At 40.8% G+C, this 16,547-nt stretch overlaps 2 protein-coding genes across 4 annotated transcripts; one reads left to right on the top strand and one right to left on the bottom strand.

Annotated features, from left to right (window-relative positions):
• Positions 1-2,166: 2,166 nt before the first annotated feature.
• aldh18a1 (aldehyde dehydrogenase 18 family, member A1) lies at positions 2,167-12,807 on the bottom strand. Of its 3 annotated transcripts, none has more exons than XM_041067191.1 (18): positions 12,457-12,807; positions 12,177-12,287; positions 10,692-10,843; positions 10,019-10,168; positions 9,530-9,634; positions 9,217-9,375; positions 8,626-8,716; positions 8,188-8,312; positions 7,452-7,596; positions 7,263-7,336; positions 6,969-7,068; positions 6,634-6,854; positions 6,233-6,370; positions 5,853-6,048; positions 5,562-5,683; positions 5,214-5,400; positions 3,760-3,855; positions 2,167-3,628 (listed from the first exon to the last, which is right to left on the bottom strand). In XM_041067191.1, the coding sequence occupies exons 2-18, from the start codon at positions 12,265-12,267 to the stop codon at positions 3,432-3,434; spliced, it is 2,349 nt and encodes a 782-aa protein (XP_040923125.1). In that variant the 5' UTR covers positions 12,268-12,287; positions 12,457-12,807; the 3' UTR covers positions 2,167-3,431. The 3 variants fall into 3 exon arrangements, with proteins under 3 accessions (XP_040923125.1, XP_040923126.1, XP_040923127.1); XM_041067192.1 differs by having other exon boundaries at positions 9,223-9,375; XM_041067193.1 differs by lacking the exons at positions 2,167-3,628; positions 3,760-3,855 and having other exon boundaries at positions 5,300-5,400; positions 5,536-5,683.
• A 1,794-nt stretch (positions 12,808-14,601) lies between these two features.
• On the top strand, positions 14,602-16,322 carry LOC121201556 (phenylethanolamine N-methyltransferase-like). The gene is made up of 3 exons (XM_041067439.1): positions 14,602-14,773; positions 15,423-15,633; positions 15,884-16,322. The coding sequence occupies exons 1-3, from the start codon at positions 14,602-14,604 to the stop codon at positions 16,320-16,322; spliced, it is 822 nt and encodes a 273-aa protein (XP_040923373.1).
• Positions 16,323-16,547: the final 225 nt, after the last annotated feature.

The following is a 16,547-nucleotide window of genomic DNA, read 5'->3' as shown; positions in this document are numbered from 1 at the left end:
TGATTTTGTCATTCCACATACACAAAGAAAAATTATCAAGGAAACAGAAGCTTATTCTTTGAAGTTCAATATTAAAGACCAAAAAAGGGTATCTGAGGATGGGCATGTAGGAGTCTTTATAAGATCACATGGTACACAGTGAGCGCTTTGGGTCCATGAAAGATGCCCATATTAGATCCACATCACAGGGCCAGTGCCAACTCAAAGAGTTGGAGTCAAAGTGGCCTGGTATTAGCCCTGAGCATCAAGCTCTCTCAGAACAAAAAAACAAAACCCCGTCCACATCCCTGCTCATGCATTTTTCATCAGCCCAAGATACTCAACCCTTTCAGAAATAAATATCAATTATTGAAACTGTTAATTAGACACTACGTAATTGGTGAAGATACACATGAATAAATAACTCTGACCATTAATTATTGATTCAAAAAAAATTGAAGCCCAGCGGGGAGCGCATTTGAGAATCTCTTAAGATCAAGAACAACAAGAAATATGAGTTTTGGCCTTGAGTAATGTCCAATTAAAGGATTGTCAGCTTTGCTGTTCAAGTCCAGTGATTTGCCCTCATCATTCTTCTTATATCTCTGTGGACAACAATACCCAGCAGCCAACACACCATCAATGGGTATAACATGCGATCTGATCAGCTGGGGTCTGGGGGCAATGCCAGATAAGAGATAAGAGGAAATCTAAAGGCCTCAGCCATAACTGGAAGTTAATTTAAGGTCATGACGGGGCAATGACTTCAAATATTAAACAGATTCAGAATGTAAGAACTTCAGACTCACATAGAACTGCAGAAAACAAGTGTTTAAAGAACATGTGTTTAAAGTTTTTATGTGAAGTGCAAACTTCACATAAAAAAGTAAAAGCAAACAACCTGAAGACTCTCCAAATGTCTTTGCTTAAATATTCAGTACATTTGTGTTGCACAATCTACTGAGTTCTACTGCTTTTTCTACACACATCACATCACTGAAATCTGCCCTTAGGTCTCTTGTTGGTACATAACTTGAAGACAGAATTGGATTGATAGAAACAGCACTGCAATATAAAATATAAGAATAGATTTTCTATTGACATGACAGAATGACCAACTCATTCTGCACTGGGATCAACAGTCTGTGACATTTCTTATTTGTTTTGTTTTTTCCTCTAGACCGCCAAGAGAAATTCAGTGCCTTAGCATTTTTTAGTTGGTGAGTGGGATTCAAACACAGAGCATATAGCACTCAGAAAATTAAGATGGAAATTTGTATGATTTGATACACAGAGTTCCCGTTTACTGCTATATAACTATCTCAACGCGAAATCAGCATCAACTCTAAAGTAAAATAGAGGAATCTGAACAACAAACGTGGCAAAGGAACCTTTCCCTCTCCCAGCAAAACACTCCACAGTGCCTTATTATCACTTAATTCAAAAACCGGTGTTAATACAGCAATGAAAGAACTACAATAGTTAGTGTAACAAACAACTGCTATACATATGATACTGTAAAATACAAATCTACAATATAATAACACTATGCATCAAAGATGCAATACTCAGTGTCCCTGGATTGTTCCCTCTCTACCTCTAGTCATTTAGATGATTTTTTTTTTTCCCCCAATCATTTCTCACATAAGAAAAAGACAAAAGAGTGAGATCCGAGTTTTGTCTCGCTTCATCTCTGAACCCTTTGGACTTGGTGATGGGAAGCTGATTGAAGGGTAAGTAGTGCGTTTTGGAGAATGAATTCTTTAGATGATAGAAAAGAGAAAGAAAAGAAAGAAACAGAGAAACCCAGAACATAAGCCTGTGATTCCATTATTAGTCTCAGTTCTCCTTCTCCCTCTTTTCATTTCTGATGGCTGGATAATTAAACCTCTATAGTATTGTCTTCCATCTTCTTTGCCCCACTTCCAGCAATGTGAATTCCCCTATGGGCAACTTTAAAAAGGCCGTTTTTAGACATCTGTTTTTCAGATCAGTATGACTTTTTTTTTCCCATTAATTTGTGTTCTTTGTGAAAGTAGAAAGACTAGTGCCAGGACAGAGATGAACACGCATGTTAAAAAAAAAAAAAACAACAACCAACATTTCAACTGCAAAAATCAAAGAAAGTAAGAAAAAATATCCAAATATTCTTTTTCAACATTTTTTTTTAATTTTACAATACTGCTATTAGCCAACCCAAACCAGTCCTTAAGTGTGCATTGCAAGACATCAGATAGGAGCTCAGAGGCTGGAATGTTGCAGAGCATAATTTAAAAAGCAGTTGTGTTCTCCCCTCCAGCTTGAAGGAGGCAGCTTGTCAATTACTGTTCCTGCTCTGACAGAGGCTTTGGGCGCCACAAGGAACAAACAGGAAAACAGCAAAGAATGGGAAAGTGAACAGGACTTGTAACAATGATCAAATAAATAAAAGTGTAAATAAAATGGATGCATTCAAGTTGAAGTGCGTTTTAACTTGTACTGCTGTGCAACACAACTGATAAATTTCCTCATACTTCTATATCAAATATGATACCATTAATTTTAATCCTGTAATTTAGTTTTAATACAGGAAATCTATAAATCTGAAATACACTGGAAATAGTTAAACTATTTAGAGAAAGTAAACATTTCTACTGTCAAATGCCACTTTGTACTGGTATAAAACCAGGATATCAGTCTGTCAAAATTCCTGTACATTTAGAAATACACAAAAATTAATCCTGGAATTACAGATAAATATGTTAAAATGTTGTATGAACTAATAAAGCAGTCACAGTTTAACCAGTATCAACCTTGTGGGTAATGAGCCAAAGTAAACCTGCACGATCATAACCAGAACTTGATTTATTTATTTTTGATTTTTTTTTTTTTTTTTTTTGAGAGGACAAACTACGATATATGATAAGAAAAAATGTAAAGATAGATACAACATAGACATCCTGAACATGGTGTGTTTTTATTGCTAAAGAGAATCATTGCTTTTGCTGACCCTTGACCTCAAATCCATTAAGGTTTGGATAGTTTTTAATATTAAGAATATTTTGACATTCTATTTTTTCATTATCATTTTATAGATTAAATTAAGTAATGGGTCTGTGAATCAGTGTTAGTGTGAAAATTGTGTCCTGAGATTGCATTATTAAAAAAAAGTTTCTCCAAGTATGTTATATCTTATTGTGAAGGTATTATGCGTAATGATTGCCACATAATCATAAGCTGAGGTAGAATGTAGACTTTTAGTCAATGAACATCAGTATAAGCTGAACAGGGACAAAGTTCTACTTGTGCTGATAAAATGGATCATTGGCTTGCTGAGTATCTCTCTCTGTGCTGCAGTGGTTTAAAACAGTGACATCAGCCATTGGCAGATAACGGCTGGGGAGCTGCTGGTAGGCAATGCAAACTACTTTGACCAATGTTAAGGCCAACAGAGTGTTGTCTAAGTCTCTTGTCTAGTTGCTGTCTCTCTGTCCAGCTAAAGGCTGCCCAATAGGTAAATTTTCATGGAGGTATTTCATGGTGCCGTGCTCAGAGAAGTCAGCTACTGTGTGCCCATCACCTCTCAAGACCCACTTGGTGGTGAGCAGCCCCTCCAGGCCCACAGGGCCCCGTGCATGGATACGTGCCGTGCTTATGCCAACCTCTGCTCCTGGAGACGAAGTCAAAGATGGAGAAAGAAATACAGAAAGTGAGAAAGGTAAACAAAATAATATGTGTGGAGGAAAATGGGAAAAAGAGGCAAGAAACGACAGACGATATGGTGATAAGACCTCCACATACCCAGTCCAAAGCGGTAGCCATCAGCGAAACGTGAGCTGGCGTTCCAGAAAACACAGGCACTGTCCAGCTGTTGCAGGAACTGCTCTGCTGTGTCCTCTGTAAGAGGAAAAACAGCTTATTGGTGCTGCTAGCTCACAATCTTGTATTTTTGATTTAACAGTATTTCAGACATTAACATGAAATATGTGACAATTACAATTATTTATTGTGGTTATGTTATAAGAACATAGCTGAAATACTTTATTAATGCACTGAATAAAAGCAAAAGCTTAAAAAAAAAAATCTGCAGTTCTACAGGTAATTAGTGTAATTACAGCCGCTGCAATAACACCAATACCTCTGCCCATGTGATTTTATTAGACACCCAGTGCCACAAACTATAAAAACCATGTGAACCGTGAACATCCACCCAAAATAACTATTTATCTATCTAGAATATTTTATCTACCTGTTTTATATTATGAATTTATTTATCTATATTTCCCTCTATCGATCTATCCACTGGCTGAAACTGACATTTTAATTCATTGAGGTACCTTCTGTGGTCACTAGATGGCAGCAGTACATCCTCCACTGTAGGTGAGTATAGTCCTCAATGTAGAGATGTGCACAGAACACTTTCTCCTTTCAAATGCTGTTCACCGTCATTTTTTTTTTTTTTTTAAAACTAAAATTTTGCATATCTGTGTTTTCCCGTTTAATGAGGTATTTGTACCTCAGTCTTTCCACACATTTTTATTATGTACAGGTTCATTTTTTTTTTCTTTGAAAGGTTGTTTGTTTCAGTTCATCCATGATATGAACACTGCTGTTTATGTGAACAAAAGACGTCCTTATCTAATGGGACACCTTTAGTTCCATTCAAGATTTTATAATATTCCTAAAAACTGTTTGGCAAATGAACAAATCATAAAAAATGGCAATGCGTTAGTCTTCACTGTCCACATGCATTATGGACATACAACAGGAAATACAGCACAGAAAGGTTTCCACCAGCATGAGTTAGAGAGACACAGCATGGCGTTCACTTCAAAGACAAAAGTGTTTAAACGTGACCCAGAGTAATAACCCAGACAAGTCTTTTAAACTGTTTTTCAGCATCTGCTCTACATTTCAAAACGACTCTGTCCCCTGCATTGGAGTCACACAGGGACTCCAATCTTGACAACAAGTGTCAACGCTCATTACACGCTGTGGCAGAATGTGGGATGGAGGGGAAAGACATTCACGAGTGTAAGAAGGAGAACTGTCAGAGACACCTATATGAAGAAGCTCGGAGCAAGATAAGATTGACCAAGACTGACAGGTGCTGTTTCACAAAATAAGATGTGACTAAAACTGTGGTGGACTGCATATTTCCTGCATGTGTTTACGCCATTTTAAAATGCACAACCTTGGTGTAAAGTAGAAGTTACAAAAAAGAAGTACTAGAACTAACATATTGGGCCACATACCATTTTCCGTGACGATGACGTCTGTGTGGGAGCTGCCATACTTGTGGATATGGTCCACAGCCTCGTGCATGCTGTCCACCACCTCCATACAGCACTCCAGGTCACCGTACTCTGTCCGCAAGGACTTGGCCTCTGATGGGCTGAACGTCAGGTAGGAGGCAAACCGAGGGCCAGCGTGAATCTTCACCTATAGTGACACCAGACAGATTAAAAATTGTACAAAAAGATATGTTTAGATTTTTTAAATTTTTCATCTTATGGTGGATGACAAGTAAAGTATATGAATCTGAGTACCATAATATTGCTGGATGAGTTACTGTACCATTGAGTATGCATTCGGTGCTTTACCCGTTCAGTGCGGAGCATGTCAATGATCTGGTCAAAAAGTGGGGTCCTCAGGATGTCTCGGTGAATCAGCAGAGTTTCCATGGCATTACATGCAGCAGGGTAGTCACACTTGGAGTCTCTGACTGTAAAGGGAAAATGTCAATCACTGACATATTCATCATAGTTCATTGATGGTTGTTATCTAAACATACACATCTGCCAGAACCGGCCTACCAGTACCATGTAAGCCACAACATTTGGTAAACTGATACTTATGTATATATAAACTGGCAGGGAGATATATTTGCTGACCGATCTTGATAACTTTGTCGATGCTGGCGTCTGCATCGACGTAGACGTGACAGATTCCCTCGCTGTGACCCAGCACTGGGATGCCCTTGGCGGCTCGCTGAATGTACTTGACAAGCTGGGATGAACCTCGAGGGATAATCAAATCAATCACCTTGTCCAGCCGGCATAGATCCTCCACCTCCTCACGAGTGCTCACCTAGCAACAACAACAAAAAAAAAAAAAGTTTGTGAATCACAGCAGGTAGAAGAATCTGCTGTACTTATGAGGAAAATAAACACACAAACCAGGTTGTCTCAGGCTGTTTTCTTATTGACCTCTGAGATTCTCTTTCTATGAAGCATGCTATATAAGGTTTCTATCCTCTTGTAATAAATTTTACCAGTTGCACAGCTTCTCTGACTCCGTGCATGGAAAGGGCCTCCTGGGTGAGCTGGTGTAGAACACGGTTTGTGTTCGCTGCCTCCTTGCCTCCCTTCAGAAGCAGAGCGTTACCACTGGCTATTGCCAATGCTGACACCTGGATAAAAACACACAGGGTCTGTGATATTGTTGCAATCATTTCAAGAAAGTCTAGCAAGGGAAAAAAAAGTTCTGCAAAAATAAGTCTCAAAACTTGACACACTAAGAGGAGAATTAAGAAAAATGTTGTATATATTGTAATGTATGCAGTGACCTTCCATTTGCCAGTAGGAAAAAATAGCCAAATATGTATCTACAAACATTTATACAATCTTTAAACTGCCAGAACATTTTGTGTTATGGCAGCTCTGCCTGCTCTACCTGTGGCAAGCAGTCAGGTCTGGCCTCAAAGATGACCAGGAGAACTCCAATAGGCACAGTGATCTGCTCCAGCTCCAGGCTGGGAGCCACCCTGGTCCTGCGCAGTACACGACCCACGCTGTCCTGGGCTGCCACGGCTATCTGACGCAAACCTATGGCCAAGCTGTTAAGTTTGGCTGGTGAAAGACTCAGACGCTTGAGCATGGCTGGTGGCAAATGGCCTGTGGAGGGAGGGAGAGCAGGGTTACACTTTGCTATCAGGTGAATCGAACTCTTATTGACTGAGGCCATCGATACTGCAAGTGATAAGCCTGAGTGGACGTGTGCTCTGCTACCTGCATTAACAGCCAGATCCATGTCCATCTTGTTGGCAGCCAGTATCTCTTCCTTCCTTTCAGTCAGCAGCTCTGCTAGATGGCAGATGATCTCACTCCTCTGACAGCACAGTCAAATACAGGCACAATGAGCAAACAGCACATCTATCCACAAGGGGTCAGTGTTTTCCTCTCTCTGATAAAGGTATGCTTAGGACTAAAACTTTACACCTATTTAAACATTTTTATGAATAAATTGAAATCCTTTAAAAGACACTAAATAGATTTTTGTTCTTGCTTAAAACAATGTGTCACCTGGTCTGGGTGAAGCGATGCCAGGGTTCTTCCAGAGTTACGTGCCATTTCTGTCTGTTGCTCCACAGTTGGGCCTGGTAAAGAGTCAGGGAGAGGAAAGACCTCAGTCAGAGAGCTGTAGCTTTGGTACGACCGCAGCAGTACTCATATGTAGTTGGGTGAAAGTGCATACAGCCCCGGTAAACTCACCAGCAGGTTTGATCTCAGAGAAGAAGGTTCCCACCTTTTTGCCTTCCACAATGTCAGTGATGACATGACCTGTTACTTTGGGGTGGGTTCCATTCGCAATGACCACTGAGGTACCACCTTGCAGGGCCCACAGTGCCGCCTTGACCTGCAGGTAAACACAGAAAGAAACACACAAGTTGAATTTTAAAGTCCTGTTCCGACCTCTACTTTACAGTCTTTATTTTTAAAAAAGGAGTTGATTTGTTTTCTCCCTGTGACCACAGGTAACGGTCACAAAATGGCCACATGAACACTAGCCTATAGCAAACTTCACGTGGTTTAGCAGGATAACAATGGTTATCTCCAAAAACAAACAAAAAAACAAAAACACAAAACAGAAAGCACTTTTATTGCTGTTATTTCATCGTCTGTGTAGATTACCCTGTTTCATGCACATTGAAGGTAAATGAAGTTTTTCCAGAGACCCTTACTCATAATCTTCAATGCTAAAAGTAATTCTGCAACAGAGTCCCTAGTATTTGCACTTTGGTTGATTTTAATTCAGACAATTAAATACAGTCTTAAAATGTATTTTGGGGAATTGAGTTTTCTGTTGTAAACATTAAAAGAAAACGGAAGTAGAGAAAAATCCATAGTACAAAAGGACACTCCCTTTGCCCATCTGATGAATATCTACAAAGATAAGACTTAACTCGAACATAAATAAACACTGACTGATTATGGATCATCAGCATACCTTGGCCTCCATGCCTCCAATCCCAACTCTGGACTTTGTACCATAAGTGATTGACTGCTGGTCTCCAGGGTAAAAGATGTCAATGAGCTTGGCGTCATCTGTTCCAGGGGGGCTGTTGTACAGTCCTACAAAAATGCAATTTATTTGTTCATACATGCCCCAGTATCATGCAGTGGTCCAATTATTACTCGGTCAAGAAAGTTTGCTTCCTAAATCTACAGAATTGATGCTGAATGAACAAGAGCACCTTCTGTCAACGCTATCAGCATCAATTTCAAACATCATGGCAGAAGGTCTGTGTTTGCCTCTCTCATATGACTCTCAGTTGACCCTGAAAGGTTTGGGTTTTTTTTTTTTTTTACCCCCAGTAAAGAGTGCAGACAGATGGTGTTATTACCTAACAGCTGATCCAGACCGTTGTTGTGGTAACACACATACCTTCCACGTCAGATAGCGCGATGAGCAGGTCAGCCTTCATCTCTACAGCTAGCCTCGCCGCCAGACTGTCGTTGTCCTTAATGCTGATGACCTACAGAACCAGAAAATTGCTGGTGTAAAAACCATTGGAAGAAAGTCGGCCATCAGCCAGTTTACCCATCTGAGCGGTAAGTGGTAAGAATACTTTACTGGCTGTGCTGCCAGCAGCTAAGAGTGTGAACAAAATAAGGATAGACAGAGAGTGGGGTGCAATTAACTCCAAGAAAAAGATGTGTTAGTTATTTCTGCAGGAGAACAAGAAAAAGGAAATGTCTACCTACAGAGGTTAGTCCCGGTCCCTTCTGACAGTACCTCCTGACCAGTGACTGGATGAACTGCCAATCCATCCCCTCCCTGCATGCACATGCCTTATTGCTCGAGGGTGGAGCAGATGAGGTGAGGCAGGGTGGCAGAGGTCTTTCAGCATGTGTGTAGATGGTAGAAAATGTGTCTATACTGTATGAACACCGTCTCTGCCAACCCGTTCAGCACCCCTGCTGCCACCGCTACCATCACCACCATCAGCATCACACCCATGCTCTCTGTACCCACATTTACCCCCTGCAGGTCGCTGTTGGGCTCCGGCGGGGGCACCACAGCATCATTGGTGTTGATAATGGGCACGATGTTCATGCGCAGCAGCTCTTGCAGTGTGCTGTTCAGGTTCTGCCTCTTTTGGTCATCATGGAAATCCAGATTTGTCACCAGGATCTGACAGCACAGGAGGGAGGAGAGAGCAGAAAATGAACCAAGACCAGCAAGTGAGAAAGATCAAAGAGGTTGCTTTGCATAAAATACATAAAATTCTGTACCATTTCAAAGTGATTACGTTATTGTGTGTTATGTTATAGGTAAATATAAGTACCTGTGCGGTGCAAGTGCTGTATTGGGTGAACATGGCCTCATAAAGGGCCATCAGGCCACTCTGTCCAGCTGCAGCACAGGCCCGGGCCTCCAGCACTGGCAGGGACTGCAAAATAAACCCAGTAAATGTCTGATTACATTGGTTCTTTAATCCCTTCAGTTTTTTTGGCTTCTCAGAGACACGTTTCAATCAAACCGTGCAACACAAGCGCAAGTGTTTTACAGGTAATCAGCAAGATGTGGATCTGGTGTGTCAAAAAAAAAAAACCTGGGGTAATTTATTCCCAGGGAATACAGCATGTACCAGAGTTGATAATAACTGTTATGATCTAAAAGCTGACCTGAGCATTTGGTGTCAGTTTCTGTGATAGTGACCTCCACTTACACAAACCAAAGTTTCAACCCACAGAGAGAAGCAGCAGCAGTTTCTTCTTTATGTGACTGGATGCTGATTTATACTATAATGTTACCTTCCTCCACCTTTTCTTACCATGTCTTTGAGCTGATTATGTCCAGAGTGCAGCGCCTGCCGGACACTCTGGGACAGCAGGATCTCATGTCTTAATCTTTGCTTGCCAAAGGCCACCGCTCCACTGGTGACGATCATCATCTCCCTGCCTTGATTCTGCAGCATGGCCACCTGCACAACAATTCAACCAATTAGGAGTAATGGATCACAGCTGGTAAGCACAGAGTTTTTTTTTTTTTTTTTAAGTCAGACTCACTGAGTATTTAGTTTTAACAAGTCAGTTCACCCAAGTAAAAAAAAGAAAAAAACATTTTTTTCTGACCTACCCCTTGTGGTAACTACACATGATGTTATTTTATGTTTTATTTGTGGAGATTTCTGCCTCCACCACAATACAATGGGGATGAAAGGAATATGCTTGTGGTGCTACCACGTGTCATTTTTTTTGTTCCTCTTTCTAATAATTAAAGATTACAGCTGTCCAATACAAAGACTGATAGTAAAGGAGAAGGAGAAGAAGAAAAGCAAAAACTTATTATGAAACAACAAAACAAATTAAATAAGCTAGATTCAAAATAAAAGTATGTTAAAATGTAGAAATTTGTATTGTAAGCTGGTCTACAGATCAACATGAACTGGAGTGCATGGGGAAAATCATGACTACACAGTCTGAGTTGGTTTATGTGCTGCTCACCTGCTCCACAATGGAGGCCAGCCTCCCCAGAGCCAGGCCACATTCATCACCACGAGTGACCACAGCACTGCCAAGCTTGACTACGATCCTTTTAGCCTGACGCAGTTCACCACGGTGGGCAAAGGAGCTGCCATGGACTCTGCCTTGGGGAGCTTTATAAAAAAGGTGAGATGTTGATAAGATGAATGAGAATTCACCTTATCTGTCATCTAATTTATGGGAGATTCACAAATATAGGAGATTAACTCTTAACAATAAAAAACACTATTGAAAATGGTGTCACAGACTGTTGATTCTTCTAAGAAACTTTGTGAATGTGTGAGAAGAAAACTAGTAATCAGATGAAATAAACAATGGTGCCGGTACGACACCCTTAACTGTTTCAAAGCTTGGCTTTCAAGAAACTACAAACCCACACAAAACATTGCAAACCTTACATAACTGTGCAAACAAGCGTGTTTTGCAGGGTTTTCATTTCATTGATTACATGACTGGGACAAACACAGCAAAGCCCTCCCCTATATCCATATGTAACCTGGGAAACAGATAATCACAGCCTTCAGACTGCCACATCAGCAGCGCGAGCAGAAAGCCTGTGCTGACATTACACATCTCTCCGGAGCAATGAGGCGAATGAGAGACACACAGGCACAGAAAGGCAGAGAGAGAGGCCTGTGACATCTTGTGCACAGTAGAGTAGGTCAGAAAACTCCCTACAGGCACAAAACCTGTTTCAACAGCAGTTTATAAGATGCACATCTGGAATTCACCACATCTGCCCGCACATACTTTATTGACCTTGTTGATATAGTCACAAAAAATCAACATAAACTTGTTTATCATTTTTTCAGAAGAAAATCATCATGCTTTCTAGTCTGTAAGGAAGGGACTGTAACCAGCAAATATTTGGCATCTGTGCTTGATACAATACTTAAAGGCTTAATCGATCGATATCAAAAGTGTTGTTGACTTAAGACTGCAACTAATAATTAATTTCATTATCAATTAGTCTGCCTGTTACTTTTTCAGTTAAGGTAATGAAACATAAAATGTCAGAAAATGCTGACATGTATCCATCACAGTTTGCCAAACTCTGTGATGTTGTTTTAAAACTGCCTGTTTTGTCAACAAACACTACAAAACCAACTCAAACATACTGTTTACTATCACATAAGCAAAAGAAATTCTGAAAATCCCCAATGCTGAAAATGTTTAGCGTTTATGCTTGAAAAATGAGCTAAACAACTAATCGTGTATCTAAATAGTTTCCTATTTACACAGTATTCTGTCAATAGACTAAAGAAATAATCAACTAATCTTTTCAGCAACAGAATTCTCTCTTTTTATCTAAAAATCAGGGGTCACAACTTGCTTTTCTGTAACCCAGGCTGCTGGATGAGACGGGCTGTGCCGGCTCTGAATGGACTGCATGATACACACATGTGGATATATGAAATGATAATGTGGTGGTGCAGCTTTGCTTGCCTTGTGTCAGTGGCCTGATGAGCAAGCGGCATACGTGTCTCTGGGAGTCCAGTGGGATCCTTGAACAAAGTGCCAGCCTCTGCAGCAGCATGGTCAGTTTAAAAGCCTTTACTATCAGAGAGACACATGCAGAGAGTGAGACACACACAGGGGGAGACAGACCAGCATCAAACTGTAATATTCTCCTGAACATTAGAGATGAGTATTATATTTAAACTGCAACATGTACAGTAAAAATGGCTCCCCGGGTGGTAAAGTAATTAAGAGGCTTTGTTCTTACTTAACCAAGTGAAGTCCCAGCTTATCTTGTCCTGTGTAACGTCTTCTATTCACTCTTGTTCATCTTCTTGGGGCCGTTATTCCTTCATTTATCACACAAATAGTTTGTTCGGAGGTGGGTTCAGTATGTGCGCGACTCCTCCCCTGACTGAGAACTGCTGATGAAACTGTAACTGCAGTTCGCAACAAGTACAAAGAGACCGTCTCTCTAACGTTACCCCGGCGTCTGTCGGTTGTTCAGACCCTGCTACAGTTAAACGACCAAAGATTAATTCCTCTCTAAGTTTGAAATTACATTTACAAATGTTTTTCTAACCTCGTAAATTGGCGCCGAAGTGGCAGGAAACTGGCGTGACGCCGGCCGGCGAAAACACGGAAGAAGACCGGAAGTGTCGTTCAAACGTTCACATTTCACAAAAAAACAAAAACAAACAAAAAAACTAAAAAAAAAAAAAAAAAAAAAAAAACACCAAGATTTTTAATCACGTGTTTATTTATTCTATTAGTTCTCACAGTACTACTTCTTAGTTTAAAACTTCTCCCTGTGTAATACTCAAACCCAACACACCATTTTTTAAAATAAAAGCATTTCCAATATTTATTTGAAAATTAGTCCCCAGGATAAGTTCTACATTGCTTTTCACACAACTAACACCTAGAGCTGTGTCGATAAAATCGATTCTACTATTCTCATTTTATTTTGTAACGATCGATTCGTATGTGCTCGCATCCGAACTCGCGTCGTAGAATTCACGCATGCGCGCGTGGTGTGAGGCTACCAAACAATGAACATGGCGTCAGACAGTACGTAGTGCTTACTGTCCGACGTAATTTAGTAATGCCCAGGTTTGCACTTTTTTATTTTTAACGTTAACTAAGCATTGCTTACTGTCCGACGATGTTCATTGTTTGGTAGCTTCACACCACGCGCGAATTCGTGAGCACGTACGAATCAATCCTCACAAAATAAAATGAGAATGGGATAATCGATTTTATCGACACAGCTCTACTAACACCATTTCTATACTATAGAAATACACTACAATTTGAAAACAAAAGGTTTCCATAAAATTCTTCACTCTTTATCGATAAACTATTCTCTAATAGGAAAAAAAAGGGTGTGTCATCCAACTGCCCAAGTTTTTTCTTCAACTTAACACCTTTCATTTATACCATGTGGTGGACTAATCACAGCAGTAGCAATTAAAGTTTTCTGTACCTGTACCATCCTGCTGTGACAAAAAGAAACGTAACCCAGAGCAGAGTTGACTGACACTGTCGGACTCGCACTGGCCCTAGTACCAGAGATAACTAAATTGGCTCCTGTAGCTCTGGCTAAATGTGTATTATTCTATTATATCTGTCCTGGTCTTTTCTCTGTTGTCCGCTTTTGCCCTTTATCTGTTCTTCTGTGTTCCTCCTCCTCACCGCTCTTTTATCTGTCCATCTGACTCAGGGGTAGAAACTGACCCTTACCTTGCTCCTGGCTCCACTAATTCACTAACTATACTGTGTGTGTGTGTTTGTGTGTGTGTGTGTGTGTATGTGTGTGTGTATGTGTGTGTGTGTGTGTGTGTGTGTGTGTGTGTGTGTCTATGTATAAATAAATAAAAAAAATTGTACATTTTCCCCATGTCTCCACCACTCAATACAAACATCACCAAAGTAAAATGGCTGACAGAGACCGCGACTAACCTGTTTGTCTCAGCGATAGACCTGTTTGTGTCTTTCAAGCAGGGTTTCCTGAGACAAATCTGGTCTATCGTTTGAGTGTAAAAGGCCTTTTAGAATGATTGTGGAGATATGGAGGGCCTCTGAGGGCCGAGTGGAAGACCTGAAAGCCTTATGAGGAGTCCATTAGTAGGTCTAGTGTTGGAGGAAGCCCCCTGATCTGATGGTATCAGCGCCTTGGGGAAAGTGAACAGAACAAATGCTATCAGGCAGCAACACAGGCTGAAAAACAGGATCACTATCTCTGCCCATGAAACTCAGAGTAACCACCCCTCCAGCAAAGACACACATATAATAACAGAGATGCACCCTCATACACAGGTATATAAGGCGGCTGGGGGGGAGGGAGCAGCTGTGCACCTGAACGTTGACCACTACACGGAAGTGTTAGGCAGAGCCACACAGCAAAGTGAGGATGGAAGAGAAGGGAAAAGAGAATGGAATAGCAGCCATGGCAGCCTGCTACCAGAGATTTGACCCTGCAGCGTATCTGCAATACAACTACACTCCACCGCGGGCTGATTTTGAAAGAAACGACAGCATTGTGCCATGGAAACTGGCATGCCTCCACAGAGCTTTCACTGAAGGTAAAGATTTCACACCAATACTAGGACTTTTATGGGAGTCAGTATTATAGATGTTACTCATTCTGGAACCAAACAATTTGTTTCTTCACTGTTATTGTTCCTGATTCACCTCTTTATTCCCTCCGACGCTGGGTGGGTTCAAGCAAGATTTTTTCTATTCTTAAAATATAGAACTCATGGTTTCCAAACAAACCAAACATATCAGGCTGAATCAAAGGGATCACTGTGTAAAATATGAAATTAAATCAATATTTTTGTTTTATTTGGAGTGATCAAAAAAGTGATGTGATTATACAGATTATATAACCCCTAGAGCCAAATTTGTGATTTGTAAAATTGGACTACAAATCTAAACTTGAATTAACTTGACTGCTATTTATTTTCTTTGTATTCTTCCTTTAGACACTGTTCATGCATTAATGTGTAGACAGTAACTTTTCAGATAAAACTAGTAGATGATCACTGCTACTACTACTTTTCCACAGTACAAAAGATCTCCAATCTTCAAGCGCATTTAACTTGTTCATAAAATTGATGTTTGAACAGGAGTTGTATTTTGATCAAGGCATTTTAGTATCAAACATTACATCAGAGGTTTCTCAGAGTTTCACCCTCTCCTGTCCACTTTTTTCTCCTCCTCCTTTCCCAGGAGATGTGAATGGTGAGCTGCTGGTGGACATAGGTTCAGGTCCAACTCTGTATCAAGTGCTGAGTGGCTGTGAGGTTTTCAGCAAGGTGCTCCTCACAGACTTTCTTGAGGTCAACAGGCAGGAGCTGAGGCGCTGGCTCCAGGATGAGGAAGGCTGCAACCTGGACTGGACACCGTACCTGCAGCATGTATGCAAGCTGGAGGGAAAACGGTACGATCTGATCCCTTTCCACTGTGTTTGAGATAACCATTTAGCATGGAAGTTTCTAAAAGAGTATGACAGATAATAAACTAGTGTTATCAGTGTTATGTTCTTATGATTTAGCCTTCTTAATCATATAGAGCTCCTGCCTTCTCTCCCTCTTACCTTAGAGTAAGTCAGGTAGTGTCAACTGTTTCAAAATTTGATGTGTGGCTGTTTTAATTTTATTTGGGAGATTCATGTATGTTGTCTCTACCAGGCCTTCAGCATGGATGGAGAAAGCTGCCAAGCTACGTCAGGTCATCATGGACATCCTCCCGATTGATGTGCACCGTCCTCATCCTCTGGCCCCTGATGCCCTTCCTTCAGCAGGGGCCGACTGTCTTGTGTCCTGCTTCTGTCTGGAGAGCGTCAGCCCTGACCTGGCTGCTTTCACCAGGGCCTTGGGCCACATTGGAAGGCTCCTGCGACCCGGTGGCCACCTCCTGCTCATTGGAGCCCTGGGAGAGAGTTACTATTTTGGGGGGCCTGGGGTAAAGATCCCTGTGGTCCCACTCAATGAGGCCCAGGTCTGTGCTAGTTTGAAGGAGAGTGGCTTCACCCTGATCCGGCTGGAGGTTTACACACTGCCTCAGGACATGAGGGTCGGGGTCGATGATGTGACTGGGGTGTTTTTTGTAAAGGCTAGAAAAGACTAAAAGATAAGAGGAAAAGAATAGACAAAGAGTATCAGAGGTGAAAGTGAAGAGGTAAATATATGGTTTAGCACGGCAATGCATTAAAATAAGTGATGCTAATAAGAATACCCACACGTATTAGTAGTTTTTTGGGTGAAAGGTTGCTTTGATTGATCTCCTTGTTCATTTTACAACATTTCATTTTATTCAAAGTGACTCCTTGAATAAATTAAAAATCATAAGACA

Source organism: Toxotes jaculatrix, chromosome 21 (assembly GCF_017976425.1).
Source record: "Toxotes jaculatrix isolate fToxJac2 chromosome 21, fToxJac2.pri, whole genome shotgun sequence".
In the NCBI taxonomy this organism is placed as follows: domain Eukaryota; kingdom Metazoa; phylum Chordata; class Actinopteri; family Toxotidae; genus Toxotes; species Toxotes jaculatrix.
Note: the sequence above shows the minus strand (reverse complement) of the source record. Positions and strands in the feature narration are given on the sequence as shown.

What these genes read in the sequence shown, in the direction of transcription:
- aldh18a1 (XM_041067191.1), bottom strand. Translation starts at nt 12,267, where the DNA reads ATGCTGCTGCAGAGGCTGGCACTTTGTTCAAGGATCCCACTGGACTCC. An exon ending in TGGCCTCCATTGTGGAGCAG is followed by an intron (nt 10,169 to 10,691) that starts GTGAGCAGCACA and finishes ATTGTTGTGCAG; the next exon opens with GTGGCCATGCTGCAGAATCA. An exon ending in CATCGCTTCACCCAGACCAG is followed by an intron (nt 7,069 to 7,262) that starts GTGACACATTGT and finishes CTGTGCTGTCAG; the next exon opens with AGGAGTGAGATCATCTGCCA.
- LOC121201556 (XM_041067439.1), top strand. Translation starts at nt 14,602, where the DNA reads ATGGAAGAGAAGGGAAAAGAGAATGGAATAGCAGCCATGGCAGCCTGC. An exon ending in CCACAGAGCTTTCACTGAAG is followed by an intron (nt 14,774 to 15,422) that starts GTAAAGATTTCA and finishes CTCCTTTCCCAG; the next exon opens with GAGATGTGAATGGTGAGCTG. An exon ending in TGCAAGCTGGAGGGAAAACG is followed by an intron (nt 15,634 to 15,883) that starts GTACGATCTGAT and finishes TGTCTCTACCAG; the next exon opens with GCCTTCAGCATGGATGGAGA.